The following is a 19,253-nucleotide window of genomic DNA, read 5'->3' on the forward strand; positions in this document are numbered from 1 at the left end:
TATCCATCTTTGCCTCACTTCAAGTTCCCTTTGGGAACATCTCTCTTGCTCTCCTGCAAGCTGGTTCTCCAAAGCCTCTATTGTTCCTCTATTATTATTTACTATTGTGTTCTACAGCTGCACTATTTCACCCCGTGGGCACAGTGCATTCGGACAGCTCCGTCAGTTTGTCTCCGTGCTTTGAAATGCTACCATGGCTCTTTGCAGTAAATATGAGCCCCAGCTCTGTCTATAGAGAGCCCTGTGGCTGTTTGGACAAGGGTTTTTTTCATAGTCAGTCCTATGGAACTGTGTGTCAGTTGTGTACTGTGATTGTGCCTGATGCATGGCTCTGGCATGGACTTCCTTGTCTAGCGGACATTCTTCAGTTGTTTGGGAGATGTGAACAACTGACAGCATTGGACTGCTGGATGTGATTTAACTGAGTATTGGAGTTGGTGAAAAACAATTTCAGCACCTCTCCAACTGTTTTAATTGATCTAAATGGTAGAAAGATCTTCATCTGTGACTGGTTACTTTTGGAAACCCAGACACGCACACCATCAGGTGACTGATTTACAGATAGATAACCACTTTTTTTCCTTTCCTGTGTCTGCTTCCTTGTCCAGAAGAGCAGTGAGAGAACAAAGGAATGAACGAAACCTCTCTGAAAGAAACAGGGTGGGGTGTCCTTCTTTTCTCCTTAATTGTAATACTGTGAATTAATTCAGTTTCCAGCAGGAACGAGGAGTTCCCAGCAGCCTTCAGACATCCAGATAAGGCTGAGCTGTTTGTTCAGCCCCTTTGGGTTCTCTGGTACCTACTTTACTGCCAACTGCTTCACACAAACTTTTTGGAGAGTTTGAAATTATTCGAGCATGACACAGAGCAGGGGGTTTTGCATTCTTAATTGGCAAAGCCTTTTCCCACTCCAGTCTAAAGCCCCTGAGCTGTCCTGCCAATTTATTCTGATCCTGATTCACAAGCCTTGCAAACATCTTCCCAGGGATGCCCAAAAGCCCTGTCAATGTAACTGAATCCTCATCTGCCAGTCCTTATCAGCTTCTCCTGAGGCTTTCCTAATGCCCTTCCGTTTGACTTACAACACCCCTTCTTGAAGCCACCCTGCGCTCCAGAAAAGCTCTGTCGGTGCATCTAACTTTACCTCTTAAAGAGGCAACGCACACAGAGGAGGGAAGGCAATAGGCTGGGTTGCAGGTGAGCCCTCCAAAATATACTAGCCACAGCTCTTCCCCAGGAAGGGGAGACTGAAGAAATAAACAGCTGAGGATGTAGATGAAAAAGTTTTTTTTAAAAAAGGCGGGGTTGGGGCCAGGGAGTGAAAAAGAAAGAGGGAAGAGCCAGCAGAAGGGAAAGTGTCTACCTCTTCCAATTTTCTCTGCACTTTCTTCCTCTCTCAGGACCTCTATCTCTCATTTCTCTTCCTCGTTTCCTGGTGTTTCCTCTTATTGTCAACAAGTATCCTTGTTGCCTTTCACAGCTTCCTAGCTGGATTCCTGCAAAGATGAGACCAACACTTTTGCAGGATGGCTCAGCCTGGGCTCTGGAAAGAGACTTGTACATGTAGGAGCAGGGCTTGTTGTCAAGCATTGTATCATTTTGGTGCTTGCCATTCTGTGGAAGCACTGCATTGCCACACCGCCCTGTCTTAGGCAACTGGGATGGGTACCAACACCAGGACGTTCATATCATAGTCTTGAGAACTTGTCAAGAAGGAAGTACTGTGATCGACACTTCAAAACATCTGCATTTCTCCTTGTGCTCCTTCATTCTTTCCCTCTCCTCATCCCCCTATTGTCTTTACCCAGTACCCTGTGTTTTCCTCTCTCTCTTCTGCAAAGAGACAGCTGTATTTTCCCCTCTTTAAATTTTCCTGGCCCCTTTCTGCTATTGCACAGCCCTGTTCAAGTTCCTGGAGATTCATTTTAGCTTTATTTATTTCCTTTTCCCTCTTTCCCCTTCCCCCCCCTTCCCCCACACACATATACACACCTATTGATTTACAACAGTATCGGGAAGCTGATGTTCTCTGCTCACTACCTGCCATTGAGAGAGCCATTAGGGGCCAATTCATCATGGAAATACCCCAGCCAAAGTGACTAGAAGATTCTTTACAGTCACCATTCTTACCACAATCTCGAATGCTGTCCAGGGGTTTGGATTGCAACATGTCAGCTGTCTGCCTGAGCATGGATGTGAGCTGTCTCAAGGCAGAAATATTATTTACAAGATAATGTGGCTTATGGAAAAAGGAAGAGAAAGAAAAGTGACTGCCACTACCGAGGACAGTGGGGAATGACACCTCGATTTCTGATGACTACAGCATCCTGCCACTCGAAGACACACAGCTCTGAGCTCTTAATTAAGGAACAAGGGAAGGCAGGGTGTGGGATGCTCACTGATGGAGGCTCTGGGGTGTCCTTGCAAGACAAGAGAAAACCAGGTTTGCATGGAAAAGGATGGGGGATCAGCAGCAAGATAATTCCCAGGGCAAATTCTTTATTGGTAGCAACGCCTCAGCATGGTGCCGGGAGTTCAAGTGTTTCGTATTGATGCAGTAAACATGCCAGTTCTCTGCTGTGCAGTTTCTTGGTATTGAACAGAGAGGAGATTTCCATGGGAAATGTTTGTACACCTCAGTTCACTCCTGGATGACAGCAGCAAATCTGAAAGGTGAAGAAGGCTGGCTGTGAGGTGAGAACTGGGAATAGGCTGTTGGCAATGATTCCGCACAGTCATTTCTGCAACTGTACTTCGTATGTGGGATTTCAGGGAGCCCAGCAAGTGCTGAACCCATGGATGTGGGGTGGCAGTAAGTGACAGATTTTCACCCTGTTTTGTCCTATATAAGTTGTCCTATGTTGTTTGAGAAAGTGTGCAGGCATTTTATAACTATGCATACATGTAAAGTGGGTATAATTTTGAGGACTTGGGGATGGGTAGTTTAGTGGAGATACTGGCTACTGCTATGATACCCAAAGCCATAATTGTCACAGAATAAAGTCCATATAGTTCAGTATCTAATCTAAGAGCAGCCACTAGCCAGTGCATTAAATACAATAATTAGGTGTGACAGACAAGTTCTACAAAGCACCTTGTTCCCTCATCCCTGTCGCACTCCCCTCCCCTGAATTTCTTTGCCTTTTCCTCCCCCTCCTCCTTCCTCCATTCCAATTATCTCCTTCTTTCATCACTGCCGGAGCTGTAAGTACAAAGTACCAATTAGCTATTTTTCAAGTTTAATTAGGTTGGAAGGTAGAGCAAATTAAATCCTTTTATCGTACGTTTCAAAGCTCTTTCCCATCAGGCCCATGGGATAGATTTCCTTTGAATGAGGTCCATGTTAGTCACCAAGGAGCTGGCCCAAGTCACAGGGCTCTCCAGCCATGGGGCAAACAAGAGATGAAATGCAAGATATGATACATCTCTCCCTTGCCCCTAAATCCTACACTCAAGACATCTTTTTTGTAAGGTTTAGGGGTGCACATACCTCTGCTCTACCTAAATAAATTGAACATTGGTCCTTAGCTCTTCTAAGGTCTACATTAATAGCAAAGCTCTCCTTCATTTCAACAGCACCAGGAATTCAGTGAAGACACTGTGAAAAAGCCCTGCAGAAGGCTTTCAAGATAGTTAAATAATACCAAATAGCAGGTCCGCATGAATCCCTCCACACCACAGGGGGTGGCAGCTTGGCAGCACCTTTATTCCCTAAACCCTTGTTTCTTCATGGGCAGAAAAAAGGATCCAGGAATTTAAGGAGTAATAGCAGAATAGAGTAAGGAAATGGTTAGCCCTTGGAGACATGGTGGGCTGCAATTGTAGCCACAGATTTCTGTTCCTCTTGAGCTCTAACTACTCCATTTCAGTACGACATGTCTCCCTCCGTGAAGCTGCCTGCACACAGGTACCTGAGACAGTTTCAGAGCACACTGGCATCTTTGCTCCTGGCGTCCTGGGTTCTACTGGTCATTTCACCTTACCAGTTGCATTGTCTGATGCTCTAACCCTTTCTCCTGTATTTCCCTGTGTGTTGCAGATAAGCCACTACCTCAGGGTGCACCAAGAGGCATTATTGGGATCGTGGGAGGAGTCATCGCAGCGGTTCTCATCATTGGTGTGGCTGTCACCGTCATTATTGTCTACAGGCGGCAACAAAAGAACCGCACTGAAACGGACAACGACCTGTAAGTAGCCCCATGCTCACAGAAGATCAGCATGCTGATGGTACAAGCGCTCTTGGATGAGGCAGCAGACAGAGCACCGCTGGCCCTTCTGCTACCTGCACACAAGAAAAACAGCAGTAAACCATTTTCCCCTCCATTTCTTTCTCTCTGCCACCCTCTGACTCACTCCTCTGAGTCTCTTCCCATCCTTGGGGACCCATAGGGCTTTCCATCCTGCCCTCTCCTATTTTTGAACTCTTATCACAAGTCTTAAGTGGAAACTGAAGTACAACAATATTTACCCAGATGCTGCTTTTGTTGTAGCGTATCCTTGGACATGGCACAGCTGCTCAGTGCCACTCGCACCTCCAGTGGCAGGAAAGGATCCTATTCTTCTTTCAGGCTCCTGAATTAGACTGCATCACATTCTGTCATCAGAGAGGGGTCTCTGGCAGACCCTGAGCACCTCTGGATATATCCCAAGGAGTCCATGAAGGATTCACATCCACTCAACATTCCAGTGTTGTACATACAGTGCCAGACTGAAGACATGAACTCTGGCAATATGAGAGTAGGGAGAATGGACACTGCAGGGGCTTCTCTTTGACAGGTACATGCTTTGTTCTGCCCTATACTGTGCAACACAGATCCCAGGCAGGGAATTCAGTAGTGTGGAGTTCAGCCTATGCAGCATGAACAGAGCCCTCTTCAGAAATTTTTAGTCTGGCCTCTTCCTGAAAATCTCTATCTTGTCACTGCCTTTTCGCAAGAGCACCCCCCTGCTTCCTTCCCACTTCATAGCAGAGGCACAGAAAGCCCAAAGGCCAGAAGTGGCTTTTATCTTCCACAACCCCCCCACCTCATTGTTGTTACATCTTGGGCACATTTTGTGCTCCATTTAATCCCATTTGAGATAGGGCATTGAGGGATAGCAGGAGAGGGAGGGATGAGAACCAGGGAAAGCAGGAGAGACAGAAAGGCACACAAACAAGAAATAACACCACAAGGTGAAATTGCATCAACAGCATCAGCCCTATGATAGAGATGCAGTCAGACAATCCACTTCCCACAATGGCCCTCCACGGAGGCACAGGGAAGAGCCACTTTAGCTGAGAACAGAAACACAATGGTGCCCTGGTCTGCAGAGGTGCTGCCTCTATTGTGGAGTATGCTCCAAAGCCTCTGAAAGTTAATAGCATTTCTTTTCTTTAAAGCCATAAAGTCAGTGTTTTGCAGAGCCTCAGGGACCCATTTTACTTTCCCTCTCACCAGTACACTCTGGTCCCACGCTGGAATCTATTGGGTTGCCAAGAAAAGTTGCCCACCTCTTTCAGACAATCCAGTGAAGTTCGTACAGAGAGAATGGTGGAGTAGCCAGCTGATTAGTGGATCAGAGTTTTAATAAGTTTTGTAAAAGGATTAGACACATCTATGCATATGAACAGAATGTGCAGAGACAGTCTTCTAGGCTGGGATTATAATGGGTGCCAATCCTTATGCTCTGGGGCAAAAGATGATCCCCTGGCTAGGGGTCAGGGATAAACATCCCTGCATCCATAGCATGTACATGAGGAAGATTCAAACTCTGACTGGGAAGCCTGTGGCAGGGGCTACCGTTCCAGAGAAGGTCCTGAATTGGGGCTGAAATTACCTTGTTAATTTGCAGTGACGACTGGCAGACACTTTCTGGTACCATATAGCCATAAAATAAGACACCTCCCATGGGATGATTTGGACCCATTCCAAAACAGTGCTGAGAGACAGGTATCCCAGCTCCAGCCTCAGGATCTGCAATCTGACGTGGGAATTTGATTGGAATTAGGAACAGAATGTTGGGAAGGAGTTTATTTCTATTAACAATTCTAATTGGGGTGAGAAAGAGGGCATGGGGTGGGAGGGGTACGCGGGGATTACTGAGAATAACCTATATGGTTATATTGGCAGTTTGGTGACAAACACAACCAAATCTTCGGTGCATGCAGCATCCAGCTTGTTATGGCACATCAAAGCAAGCAGACCCCTTTCTCTTGCTCTCTAATCAGCAACCACTTTTTTATCTGCAGAATTGACTTGCCTCCATCCCACAAACCTGCCCCTCCACCAAAGAGGAAACAGGAGATGAAATGCCACCTGACTGCAGAAGACATCCAGGTATATCTCCCTATCCCAGCTGCAAATTCCTTCCTCTGGCAAGGAAAACTGATTCCAATCAGTGTCCACAGTGCCTAAATTTTGGAAAACCAGGTTTGCAAGAGCAAAGAAGTCCATGGCCTTAGTTTGAGGGGCAGAAAGTAAGGACTTGTCTGCACAGAATTCCCAAAGATTGGCACTAACTGAAAGCTATAACTTCAGTCCTGCTTACTGCCTTTTGTGGAGATTGAATTCTAAATGATATGGTGTTCAGATGGGTTTAGTTGTGAGGACTTTTGAGCATCCCCAACATTTTGAACATCATGAGTGGAAGTGAGGGGTGTGAGAATAAAAAAAAGAGAACAGGAGGCAAATATTATGTCAGGAGCAAGGGAGAAGATAGGATGCACTGCCCTTCATGGTGATATGATGTGGTACTGTCACCTGAAGCAGACGTTGCCCCAGGTTGTGACAGAAGGATAGTACTTGCTTTTCTCATCCCCCTTCTCTCTCCTCTACTACAGGTTGTTCACTTAGACAATATGAAACACGAGGAGGAAATCCAGAAACTCCCTTTGCAGACTCCATACTATGACATGGCAGCCAGCGAGCCCTCTCTCTACACTGACAAACTGGTAAGGAGATCAGAGTGCTAACAGTGCTGGCCTGACCTCATCCTCACATCCAGCCTCACTGCCTTTTACATAGGCTCTCTCATGCTATGAAATAAGACCCCCACCATCCACAGGAGTGAACAGGCAGCCTTTACAGTCCACAACCATCCTCTCCTGGAGGAAGGCCACCCCCACACTCTGATCTCAGCCCACTTCTCAAATACCACTGACTAATTCAGCACTTGCCCCTTTTGCCCTTGGTTTCCATAGGTCCTAGAGCTGTGCCTTTATGGATCATTTCTCAGTAAAACACCCTGCTTATTCCAAATCTTCATCAGATGACCGTCACAACCTGTAGTAGTATCATCTCCACCTACATATGACAGCTTAGCCTACAAGCCAGCTATCCCACCCTGGTCATTCTTCACCTCCTGCATTTGAACCCTTGTTAGAATTTGCAGCTGAACAAAGCAGCTCTTGAAGAGCAGTGTGCACTGCAGTAAGAGCATCACAAAGCAATTATCTGCAGGGTAGAGCGTGCCAGTGTTTGACTCTCAATTGACAACAAGTTCTTTAAACCTGCTTTTTTTTTTTAATGTGGATTTGTTCAGCCTCAGATAGAGAGATGCTAATGTGAGGCAGCAGCAGAGAGATTAAGGGCCAGGGAGAGACATTAACAGCCATGTGGGAAAGGCTGGTTTTCAAGGCCTGAGACTGAAGGAAGAAATGTTAGATTCAAAGGGAAAAGCCACAGGAAACAGAACAGGTAAGATAAGGGTTCTCCCTTGATGAGAAAACAGCCAGCCTTCCTCCTCCCAGGCCTTGGATAATATCCTTTCCCTCCCTCACTCTGTAGTATGGGGCCACTCCCCCCATCCTCCATGGGAGACACAGAACCCCCATGTAAATGCTGTAGGTGTCTCAAACTATTCCTCCATGAGGGGCAGATCAGAGCCCTGCACACCAAGCCTGGTGGTTCTAGATCTCAGCAATGTGAACCCATTTGTTTGAAAAAGCAGTATAAATACCAGCCCATACTAGAGTAAAATTTTATGAACATTACTAATTATAACCCTCCCTTCAGTTCATCCTGGTATGACCCTTTAATGTGTATTCCTGTGCAGATAATAGAGGGCAGGGCCCAGTGACCTTTAGTTAGCAGAAGTCTACAGTGAGACAGATGCTGAGGGCATTGAAAATAAAAAGACACAATTCTGTGCTAAGCAGTTTTGATGTGATCCTATTTACTTCATCCTAACTGAATATGGCTGATGTCCCTGAAGAAAAACTTCCCTTCGGAGCCCTCCCTCAGTCCTGGGGCTTGTCTTCAGCTCTTTCTAATCCTTGCTGAGTGGTAGGCAAGTTTTAAATGGAACACAGGATGTTGAAGCCAGACGGGTTGCTCAGTGGAGAGCATCTGAGAGCTGAATTTCAGGCAAGCAGGAGGATGGAGGACCTCATTTCAGGAAATAACGAGCAGTCAGTTAATTAAGTGGCAGAGTTAGTGATGTGAGATGGGGCCTGATGTGTAGCTGCTCTGTAACCATGGGAACAGAGTTTGCTGCTCTCAATCCTGTTCTGAGAAGATGCATTTCTATGTCCCATGCTTGGCACTCACTGCTCCTTACCTGTGGTTTTAGCCAAGAGGTGATGGACTGTGGAGCCTTCATTTCATTTGGCCCATGAAGAAACTCCCTTTGCAGTAGGGATACTGTGTCTGTGTGACGCAACCACTGCTGCCACAGCTCTGCCCGCTCTTGGCATAAGTCTAGTACAGCTGTGAATCGGACTTGTCCTCTGGTCAGCTTGACTGATGGTTCCTGTAAATGGTATCAGTCTCCCCCATCACGCACATGCACCATACTTTGGCTTTTTGCCCCAGGAATGAGATGAGACTTGCTCCCATTTCTTGCTGAATTGTTGTGTCATTCACGCAGGCAGCAGGCTATTCAAGTTTGTGACTGGCAAAGGGAAGGAGTGTCACTTTGCTGCCAAGGAGTGCTGTTTTTGCTGAATTCTTCCCAAATAACACAGGCAACATGTGCTACCACAGCCAGGGCCAGGCATGCTTCATATTGCCCAGCCACACTTTGCAAAAGAACCAGCTCTTGCCCTTCTCCCTGCAGAACCACTCACAGGTGTCACTTTTCTCACCCCTAAAGCATTACAGCAACCTCCTATTCAAGTTGCACACATGCACTTCCCTGCAGAGGGGATGCTGAAGAGTGTCTGGCTGGGATAGCACTCTCATGGAAGCCTCCAGGGAACAGCAGCAGGGATAGTGGTGGTTACCAAAACCAGCACACTCGGCTCAGGTCCAGTAACCCCACTCCCAGCAGCATGCTAAGGAACTGGCCAAGACAAGCTAGACCTGCACAGTCCTTCACCTGAGAAATGGGTCAGCTGGAGGATGAGGGAAGCACATTCCCTTCAGCTACAGTGGGTCTCTGCCAACCTGACTTTGATATGGCCCCCCTCTCCCACTGTGTTCAGATGCAGGTATAGGCAGCTGTTCTGTTGTAGATGTGGTTCTGGGATCCTTTAGAGGGGAAGACACAGAAGAAAGGCAGGATATTCTTGTTCAGCTTGTACTTTGAATATTTGACTTGGGAGGGTAGTGAAGACGATGAGAGTTGAAGGGAATGGATTCTGCAGGAAAATGGGGCGGGTGCATTCAGCTTTAAATTAATTGTGCAAAACCTCATAATTTGGGATAAACTAGATTCATCACAAGGCAGCATGAACTGCCTGGGGTTGACAATTTCACAGCACTAGAATGGGAGTCAGAAAGCGATTAGAGATGGCAAAGAGGGAGGGAGAGGGAAATGGGAGAGGTGCCAGGAGGAAATAAAAGAGGCAGGTGGAGGGGGAACTCAGAAAGGGTGTGCAGGTATGTGTGTGTGGACATGGGCAGATACATGCTGGCAGGGGACCAGGCAAAGGGGAGAGGCTGGGGTATGGGTATATCTGCAGGGACAAGATAGCTGCATAAGGGAGCAGGGGTGGGCCCTGTGTCAGAGGCTACAAATTAATACATATATTTGTGTGTTGCAACCTGTGGGAAAAATAAGATGAAGCTGGCGGCACAGAAATATGGAAGGACAGTCTAATGGACAATTAAGGGTACAGAGTGGGCATAGGGGCCAATGGGGTTGCCTGCAGCATTTGTCTCTGAGCTTCTGGGGGGTAAAAGCTTTGGTTTATGTGAAGCTATCTAAACAGGAGTGCGTGGTATGAAAAAGTGAGTATGTGTTTCAGATAACACATACAAATACTATGCATGTCTGAGTGTACCATTACCCATGTGTGTCTGCACAGACTAACACATGTGTGGGTAAAAGCAGAGGTGTGCTCTGTGTGCACATAGCGGTGCCTGTGTTATGTGTTTGTGTGTGAGAAGAAGCATGAGTGAGAGCGGTGGAAGCACGAGTGCATGTAGGAGCAGAAGTATGATTAGTGTACATGTCAGCCATACCCATTTGCACAGGTAGAAGGGAAAGTTTCATTGCTGCAGACAGCAAAATAATTCCTTTCAGTTTACAGGGCAATTACCAGGTTGCCGATGCTGATGATTTACACAGAGCACTTGCATGTGGCATTGCTAGACCTTGTATACAAGTCACATTATTGATATTGTAATAAATTTTGCTCCAAACAAGCAGCAGGGAACAGGAGCAAGCTCAAGAGTGGCAGAAAGCAGGGGAACTCCTGAAGGAAACACCTCCAATGGGAAGGAAGCACTATTTTGGAGAGGAGTGAGGAAAAACAGACAGAATAGGAATGAGGAAATAAAGACTTAGTCTGCCTTTCCCTGGCACTAGAGGAGGTACTGAGATACGAAGTTCAAGGGGAAAGAGTTCTGCAGGGCATAGGTTTATGTTTGAGACTGGAGTTGTCATTACTAATTTTTTAAAATGTCCATAGACACTCAGTCTGGGACCAGACATGAGGCAGAGAGGCCATAGGATACACAGCTTTCACACTACCAACTTGCCACTGCCATCAGGTCACCTCCCCAAGGGCAGGACACAGGTCAACCTCAAGCCTCTTGTGCCCGGCTTCACCCAGCACCACGGGGAAATGAGACACTGGCAATGCGGCTGCAGCCACGTTCCCCTTTCCCCTCACCCCTGTGGCTGAGGGGCACCATCAGAGAGCCAAACCCTGCCACAGAACAGTGCAGCAGAGATAATCACTCACTGTGTAGCCCCTTCCAGCAAGAAGCACTAAACCAGCTCATCACAGGGCTACAAACTTCTGAAAATGGCTCTGCCACATCTGGTACATGACTGAGGACACTTCCAAACAAAGAGAAGAGAAACATTTTCAAATTAAACACCTTTTGCAAAATTGCCATGTGATACGGCCATTTTGGAAAGGGGATAGAGAAATTGGAAAGCTATTTCATTTGAAAGAGACACCTCTCTCCTCTCAGAGAGGCTTAGCAGATGCTTGGCTAATGCTGGCACAGAAAGCAGGCCCATGAGCAAGTATTAAAGAAACTCCACAGGGCAAGAAGCCAGGGAACCCCCTCACACCTTGACTACTGACACTAGGGCTCCTCCTGGTGACTCATTTTCCCCACCGAGCAGTGAGGTTTCCAGGCCATCCTGCCTTCTAGGGTTCTCTGAGCATTATTATTTGCAAAGCATGAAAGATATCTGGGTAGGACTGATCAGACAAACTGGATAAAATCCACTCATGCAGTTCTTTCTGATAAGCCCACTTAGTAAGGGAATGCCCATAAATCTTTTCACGCCAAAGAATGATGCTTTCAGCATCTATTAGGTGTTATTACAATGACAAAATCATGCTGGATAGTTCACCTGCTGTAGCATACCGTGCAGTCAAGCTTCATGTTAAAATTTAGCACTTAAACTCTACAGTCCCTGCACCAGGACAAAACAACAGTACTGGCTAAGCAGTGTCATTTCCCTGTAGTAACAGGTCTGTGGCAAACCTGCCCTGGGAGCTATGGCTTTGAAGCCACTCCCTCCAGGTATCTCCCTCCTGACACCCAAAATGCAAGCCTTCCTTCTGATTTTCACTCATGCCCCCAACCCTGCATTTGCCTCCAGTGTGCTGCAATGAACGCCAAATTCCTGGGTCAAAACTGACAGCTCATGTATCCGATAAGGTTTCAATTCACTGAACCACCCCCAGCTAAGGGAAAGGCTGATTCCAGAGGGGTTAATGGGAAGATCAGAGCAGCCTCAATAAGAGGGGCAGATGAGGCAGTTGCTGGGAGTGTTGCCAACCTGGGCAGAGTCACTCAGCTCAGTGGTGGATTTGGGGAGCAGTGCCACTGGGACCTTTGCTTTGATTTGGGATTTTACCTGACTGATTGTTCATTACCTCCCTACGTCCCTCTTTTTAACTGTTTTTTCTTCCTCCCTCCTCTCACCCTTTTCTTCTTTCTCCCTACACCCTTCACACACTCCCTCTCCCATCTCATTCACTCACTCCCCACCTTCTGCACGGTTTGTGTGTTCTCACTTCCCCACCTCCCCACTTCAACTCCAATTCCTCCCTCTTGTTATCCCACTGCCTTGCTGCTCTCTTCTCTCCAGAACTCTGGCAACAAGGACTGTGATGTTCACTATGCAGAGCTGGACACTTCCGCTCTGGCCTCGTCACCCAGTCCTCGGACCTCCATCCATGCTGGCGGAGACCTAGTCGAGTATGCAACCATCCAGCCCAACTTACGCTAGCGCATGTCACTCTAGGCCCTTTCCCCTCAGATTCTGGCCTCAAGGTACACAATCGCACTCTACCTTCCTCACTGCACCTCTCTGAAGTCAGTGCTCCCTGTCCCGCACCTCCTCCCCTTCCCGTGGAGTGGTCCCTGTGCATCCAGTCTGTCATCCCCAGTACCTCCACCTCCTGCATGCTTCCCGTAATGGCTGATCCCTTTGCTACCATTATTTCTGGGGGTGCTGACAGGAATGCCTTTGCCTTGCCTTCTGTGCATGCTCTTTGCAGTGTCTTCCTTTACTTTCTACACTGAGGCGAGGCGTGTGGGAGGGGGAAAGCATTAATGGCTTTGTTTCAGAACAGGGGTCTGTCCCCTCTGCAGTCAGTGAGACTGGAGACACAGGGAGAAATGAGGTGGGTTTGAAATGTGCAGCTCCTGGTGTGGGATTTGGTTTGGGGTATTTTTTGTAAGGCTCAGCAGCATGAAGCAGAGCAGCAATACCAGGATGTGGAGAAGCTGAAGCCAAAAACCTCATGGACATGTTAAGAGGGCCTTTCCAAGCTAGACAGTACAAGAAGGGAAAGAAAAGAAAAGGATACCGACTGAAAGAAAAAAAAAAAAAAGAATTAGTGTGCATGGAAGCAACTATAGATAAGACAGAGCATATGTGCATGTGTGAAAGAACAAGGTGGGAGAGTATGTGAGAGAAAATGGGAACATGTAAAAAAGTTCCTGCATCTGAAAGAGTCAGTGAAAGAGAGACAGTCAAAGAGAAACCGTATATGCAAAAATAAGAGAGCTTGCATTGCATGACATTGGTGCAGACAGCATGTTTGGATGTTTGAGAGAGAAGGAGAAAGATTATTTCCTTCAGTGCTCTCCTCAAAACTAGAGACCAGACCTGAGTGTTTCCCTGTTCTCACGTTTTTCTGATCATTTTGTTCAAGTGGCACCAAGCTTCCTCAAGCTCAGGTCCTGTGGCAGGGACTGATTATGACTCAGCTTGCATTTAAACCTACAAATTGTTGTTTTGGACCATCTCTAGCTACCACTGACCCTTTGAAATTAAATGACTTTTGCAGTGGAAAGAGGTGTTCTTCAGATGTCCTTACATTCCCTTACCCTGTAATCACACCCCTTTTCTCAGGGATTAAAGCCACCAGGTCCCTACCTGAAAGGGAGGCAACTCTCCTTTCCCACCCCATGGGAGATTTGCTGAGTGATGCCACGAGTTGTTGGCCAAGGAAGTGCCATTGACAGCCTGCTCCTTGGCTATGATCCTCCCTTGCTCCTGCGTATTCCCCGAGTTGTGGTGACTGCAACTTCTGCCTTGCTCCTTCCCCTTTATTTTACCGCCTCTTCAATGGGAGGAAGGGGCTGTAGGTTTAATGGGGCTACAGCCCCATAAGAGTATTCAGTGAAGAGGTGCAGAGAAGGGTGGGGAGACAAAGAAGAAAACAAAGGAAGAGATGAGGTGCTCTGCAGCTCACTGAATCCTTCCCAGCACACCCAGGGTACATCAAGAAGAGGCACAAAGAGAAGCAGTAGAGTGGGGATAGAGAGGGGTGGTTTGGAGAAGATAAAGGGCAGGAGAATTGGATCCTTAGGAAGGAGGGGAATAATTCCCTGCAGGAGGATAAATAGGAGAAAAATGGCATTTTTAAAATGTCCAACTGGACAGTTCTGTTGATTAATGCCTCCTTGCAGACCAGGAACAGCTGTGCTTAACAGGTAGGTGAAGATAGAGCAGAAACACCTCTGTGGAAGGTGTACAGTGGGTTAGTTCCATTTGCCTTTATCCCTGTGGCCCCTGGTTTTCCTGTGTTGGAAGCATCCCTGTAGTTCCCTTACTGTATCAAAAGCCTTCCTAGATAAGTGTCTGCAGCAGGCCTGGCCCAGACCAGAACAGTAACCTCGCTCTCTTGCGGCGTCTCACCCACCCCTGCTCCCAGAATGAAGATCAAAGTCTTCGTAGACATAACAAGCGAGAGTGGACAGTGAGTTTTGGATTGGCTTGGTTTTTGTTTTCTCCATTTGGTGGTGGGGTCTGTTTGTTGGGGAAGAGAGGCCCTGATCAGCTCCTAAGCACCTGCCTGCCTGTCACCAACAGGCAGTAGCACTGTCAGCCTCTTGCACACAGAGAGAGGATGAAAATGCCAGCCCAGAGGAAGATGGGGTTGAAAGAAGCCACCATCCCATATGCCTTCACCTCCAATTCCCAACAGTTTCTTGGGCTGCACTGGAGCACCACTCCCACTATCACAAACAAGGCAAGCACTCCCTAATCCATCTTGGGAGGTCTCCCTTTGTCCTCTCTGGGGTGGGGGATTTTATTGTCAGCAAAAGGACAGTAATCCTCCAAATGCAAATTTGGAAATCCTCCCAGTTTCTCTGAAGTAAAAATAAAGCCAGTCATATGGTGCTTTGAAGGTGTAATCTCACCGTCACAAAATCTCCCTGTTAAGACACACCACAGAGCAGGGCGATTTTTTTTTTTTTTTATGCTTTTTAAATTATTTCCTCCCCCTTTGCCTCCCCACACTCCTGCTCTCAGTTTTGTTTGGGAATTTCTTGTCCCTGTTACAGTAAGAATAGCTCAAAAAACCATGAGGCTTGTACTAAGATCCCAGCAAATTAGTGACCAGGGTTCAGATTCCCAGCTCTGCTTTCTGAATGTCCCTATAAAACTATTAAACCTGCACCAGTTACAGATTTGGTAGAGACTGAGCTGGGGATATTGGAGAACCATCAAATGCAGCAGCCTTGACTTAGTTCCCAGTTGCCACGTTTTCTTCCTATCAACACCAAGGTTGCCTGAAAACACCCCCGGGTCAGTAGCCCCATTTCCAATTTTCAGGAGAAATAAAGCAAAGAACTAAGGTGGCTCCTTATTAGTTTCCCATTTGTAAATGAGGATAATTGTCCTGCCCTTACTCCAGAAGGGTAGAGAGGAAGACTCAGGAGAGAAACATCAAGGAGGGAACTGTTTAAGATTATTGATGATCTAAGATGCTATAGGAATACAGAACAGGTACGTATTATAGACGGTATCAGAAAGAAAGAATGCAACTTTATTAGCAAGTTTTCTGCATAATACTTGCATGTGTCTGTGGGTGCATCCCTCATCATTGGCTCTTGCCCTGTATTTCAGTAAGTTCAGCCTTTCTCATGCTCAACCTTTTATTTTTCTGAAACCAGGGTGAGCCCCTATGTCCCACTTGCCATCAGTTTTGTCCTCACAAAAGTCCGCTACTCCTAAAAGCAGGCTCAGAGCCCCTTGTTCCTGCTGATCTCTGATATGTTAATGTTTGTTCTTTACTCAGGACAGTGATTATTCCAGGAGATCCATCATAGGTAAAGTGTAACAGAGAGAAGGAGCATGCCAGGAGTTACCTAAAGTTGGGGCCGTACTTGGAAGATGAAAAGCAGCTCAAAACCACTGAGTAAGGAGTTTAGAAGAGGGGAGGAGAGGGTGTGAGGCTCCCAATACCATGATGAAATGCTTCTTATTTTTGGTTCCCATTATATTTTCTATCTTCCAACACCTACATCCTTCTCCACTGACTGGTCCACAGTATGACAACATACTGTTGTTGTCACTCAACAAAACTGCTTCTTTCTGTCCAGCAGCCTGAGCCGCATCCCAAAATTCAAACCCAACTGATGGAGAGGGTCAGGGTAGTGGCAGCTCAAAGTTGCAACAGTTTTGATCAGTAGGGACTTTTCCCAGCCAGGGAACGGGCTAACACATCAGGTAACTGCATGAATGCGCACCGTGTTTGCCTTGAGTTTAGCAAATCAGAGAAAACCAGCTATTTCTGTTTGTGAGCCACACTGCAAGACTAAAGACAAGTTTAAATGGCATGAGAGGTTATTAACTGGCTCTTGGGCTTTTGAGTAATAGCAGAAACCACAGTCCTGTGTAACGGTATTTGTCCAACTCTCACATGTAATAGAGTCTTCAGATTTTCCAGAGACTATAGCAGAGAAATCTTCAGGACCCCAAGAGGGAGTTTTTCACTTTTAGACCAGTAAGAAGTCTTTATTTTGGGGTGATTAAAAGTATAGGATACGGTCAGATTGGAGGAAATGCTGTCAGCAACACACATAGTCTTACCAAAGATATATGCAAATAAGAGAAAAGCTGGAGACAGGTGTATAGGGGATGGAGAAGGGTTGAGAGGAAGTCACAGCAGAAATGAAAGATAATTCAATCAAATAAAGACTGTTTAAAGGTAATCTGTCAGGCTGTCTGAAATGGATAGATTGCTGACATCCTCTTTAATCAAGCTCTTGAAAATAAAACTGAAATGGGAGGATGTAACCCAGATAATGAAGAATTGTATGGAGTCATGCTGGAAACAAAGGCAAGTGGGAGAAGTCAGGTGGGGGAAGGTGGTAGAATTATGTGCCAGTTCAATTTAATTAGTTCATTATCCCTAATTTGATTTCAAACTTTGTTAAAGATAAATTAGATTTGAGAAAAGTCACAGTGGGACTTGGGAAGGAAGTCAAAGGGCACTGGCTGCTAAATATGTTAAAAATCATCAAGCTGATTTTGTTCCCTTTCACTACTTAGAAATGAGATCAGAGAACAAAGCTGGAGAAATATGACTCCTGGCTTCACATACGGAAAAAAGGTGAAAGGAGACAGAGAAGTCTCTTCCTTTGACCCCAGTGCTGGCATTCTCCAGCTGCCCTGCTCTGGCTCCACTCTCATCTGTGGAGAGCAAGCACAAAACACTGGCCAGAAAAAAAAGAACTTGTTCATACTCACACAGACAAATAGAAGTGCTGACATAATGGCACTTATTTTCTATGGCCCTACTTCATGGATGCTTGTTTCATGCCCACATTAGCTGATAGATAAACAGAAAGAAATATGCTTTGTTGACCTGGTATACTGTCAATAGGCAGCCCATAAAATAGTATCTCATGACCCCTTCTGCTTCTTTCAGTGTTAGATGCTAACCCCCAGCTCAATTTACACAAGATGTCTACTTATGTTAACTGAGAAGCTCTTTCCTGTTAGACCTTTCTGTCTGTTAGACCTTTTGAGTGCACATATTAGTACGAAGTCCTACACTCTTCTGCTGTATGCTTAAAAAGCATATAAACCTGTCCTCCCATTTAATTGATAACAGATTGCTAGCCTTGCTAAGAGATCCTCTTGCCTGCTAGGTGTTACTAAATTTCTATCGAGACAACTTCCCTTTCAGGTTAGCTTTATCCAGAAAGTTATCAGTTAATCACTTACCTCTATAAAGCAGGAGGAAGACATGGCTAATACTTCTTTGACCTTGCAGGTATGGAGAGGAGTTCAGTTGTGTTTGAGATTTCTTGAGAGTTATACACAGAGAGGCCCTTTACACATTCTGGTCTGGCTAACACTCTCCCTAGCTTTTAGCCCTTCTTTATCCCTTTTTATCAGCTGGTGTGATCAGAAGAATAGCAAACAGCTGTTCTTTGTTCCCTGCTTCCCTTATGGTATGGATCCCTGGTTATGCTACAGAATTTGTATGAAGATAACTGTCTTCAAGCTTGAAATAGGTGTTGCCACAGCCTGCCTACTTTTCCAGCCACAGGGTTGTGTGTGGTACAGTGTAAATCTAAGTCTTGAATTCTGTAGAGGCCTAAACTTGGTCTGCAAATATAGCTCCCACCTGGAAACGGGAGAGTCAGGGCTGCCTAAAGCAGCTAGGAAAAGATTGTAGGTGTTAAGGTAGAGTTAGTGAAGCTTCATCATGTTCCCTGGCTTGGGCTCCTCCAGTTAAATAGCTATCATGCTGCACAGCACCCCTCCACCTTTTCACTTTGTAGTTAAAAGCCAGAAGTGGACAAAAACCTTGTGAGGTAGCTGTGGGAATGGCCCACCCAAATTTCAGATACCAATGCAGCAATTCTAAATAGAAGCGGCCTAGAGCCTATTATTCTTTGCTGTCCGGCGAGGTCAAGATCACTGGCTTTTAAAAGCTTAACCGGTGGGATATACAGTTTTTCCAAGGAAAGGGAAACGAAAATCAGATTGACCTTAGCTGCTGTTTTCCTGGTGCTCAGACAAACTTTCCATCCTCTAGCAGCCTTCATTTCTCTCAGCTAGGCTCTTCCTGAAATTACCTTAAGACTGTGCAGCCCTTCAACTTGCTTGTTGCCTCTTCTAGCAGTCTGAACCATCAATAAATTATTGTTGACACTTTGTTTTCTATATGATTTTTTTAAGCATCCTGGTGAAATATTTATCCAGGAACAGACGGCAGATGAGCAGAGTAGATTGTTCTGTTCCTTCAGGCATTTTCTCCTGAGGGTCAAATCTTTGACCTTCCCACTAAACCATCTGTTTCTGGTATTTTGAAAGAGAACAAGGAAGGACTCATGGGCAATTTATTTTCTTTGACCAGCCCCAGTTCAAACCACAGGCATAAAAGGTGATTGCCAATGCATTTGCTCTCTCTTAGAGAAAAGATTAGCCCTTAGTGAGAGCCCATGAATGTGGGTTGATTTTAAAGACAAAGCACTGTCCTCGCTAGATGTCCCTCCTGTTTGGGTCATCTTACAGGGCTCCAAGCTGGAGGGAAAGGTGCGGGAGCAAGGATGAAGCCTTCCCATCTGCTGCCACCCTCTGGGGAGCAGAGTCCTGGGCTGAGGAAA

At 46.1% G+C, this 19,253-nt stretch overlaps 1 protein-coding gene across 3 annotated transcripts in view; it reads left to right on the forward strand.

Moving 5' to 3' along the window:
- The window catches only part of NECTIN1 (nectin cell adhesion molecule 1), a 107,889-nt gene that overhangs the window by 83,585 nt on the left and 5,051 nt on the right, over positions 1-19,253 (forward strand). The window contains exons 6-10 of one of the 3 annotated variants that reach the window (XR_004407892.2): positions 4,040-4,187; positions 6,230-6,317; positions 6,821-6,931; positions 12,481-12,665; positions 14,558-14,602. Coding sequence is in view for 2 of the 3 variants with exons in the window: in XM_032998258.2 (XP_032854149.1) it covers positions 4,040-4,187; positions 6,230-6,317; positions 6,821-6,931; positions 12,481-12,621 (488 nt within the window). In the remaining variant the exon portion in view is untranslated. The remainder of the gene's footprint in view (positions 1-4,039; positions 4,188-6,229; positions 6,318-6,820; positions 6,932-12,480; positions 12,666-14,557; positions 14,603-19,253) is intronic. The other 2 variants (XM_032998258.2, XM_032998256.2) reach the window with 2 other exon arrangements.

The sequence above is a fragment of the Tyto alba genome, unplaced genomic scaffold, assembly GCF_018691265.1.
Source record: "Tyto alba isolate M040663 unplaced genomic scaffold, T.alba_DEE_v4.0 Super-Scaffold_32, whole genome shotgun sequence".
NCBI lineage: Eukaryota > Metazoa > Chordata > Aves > Strigiformes > Tytonidae > Tyto > Tyto alba.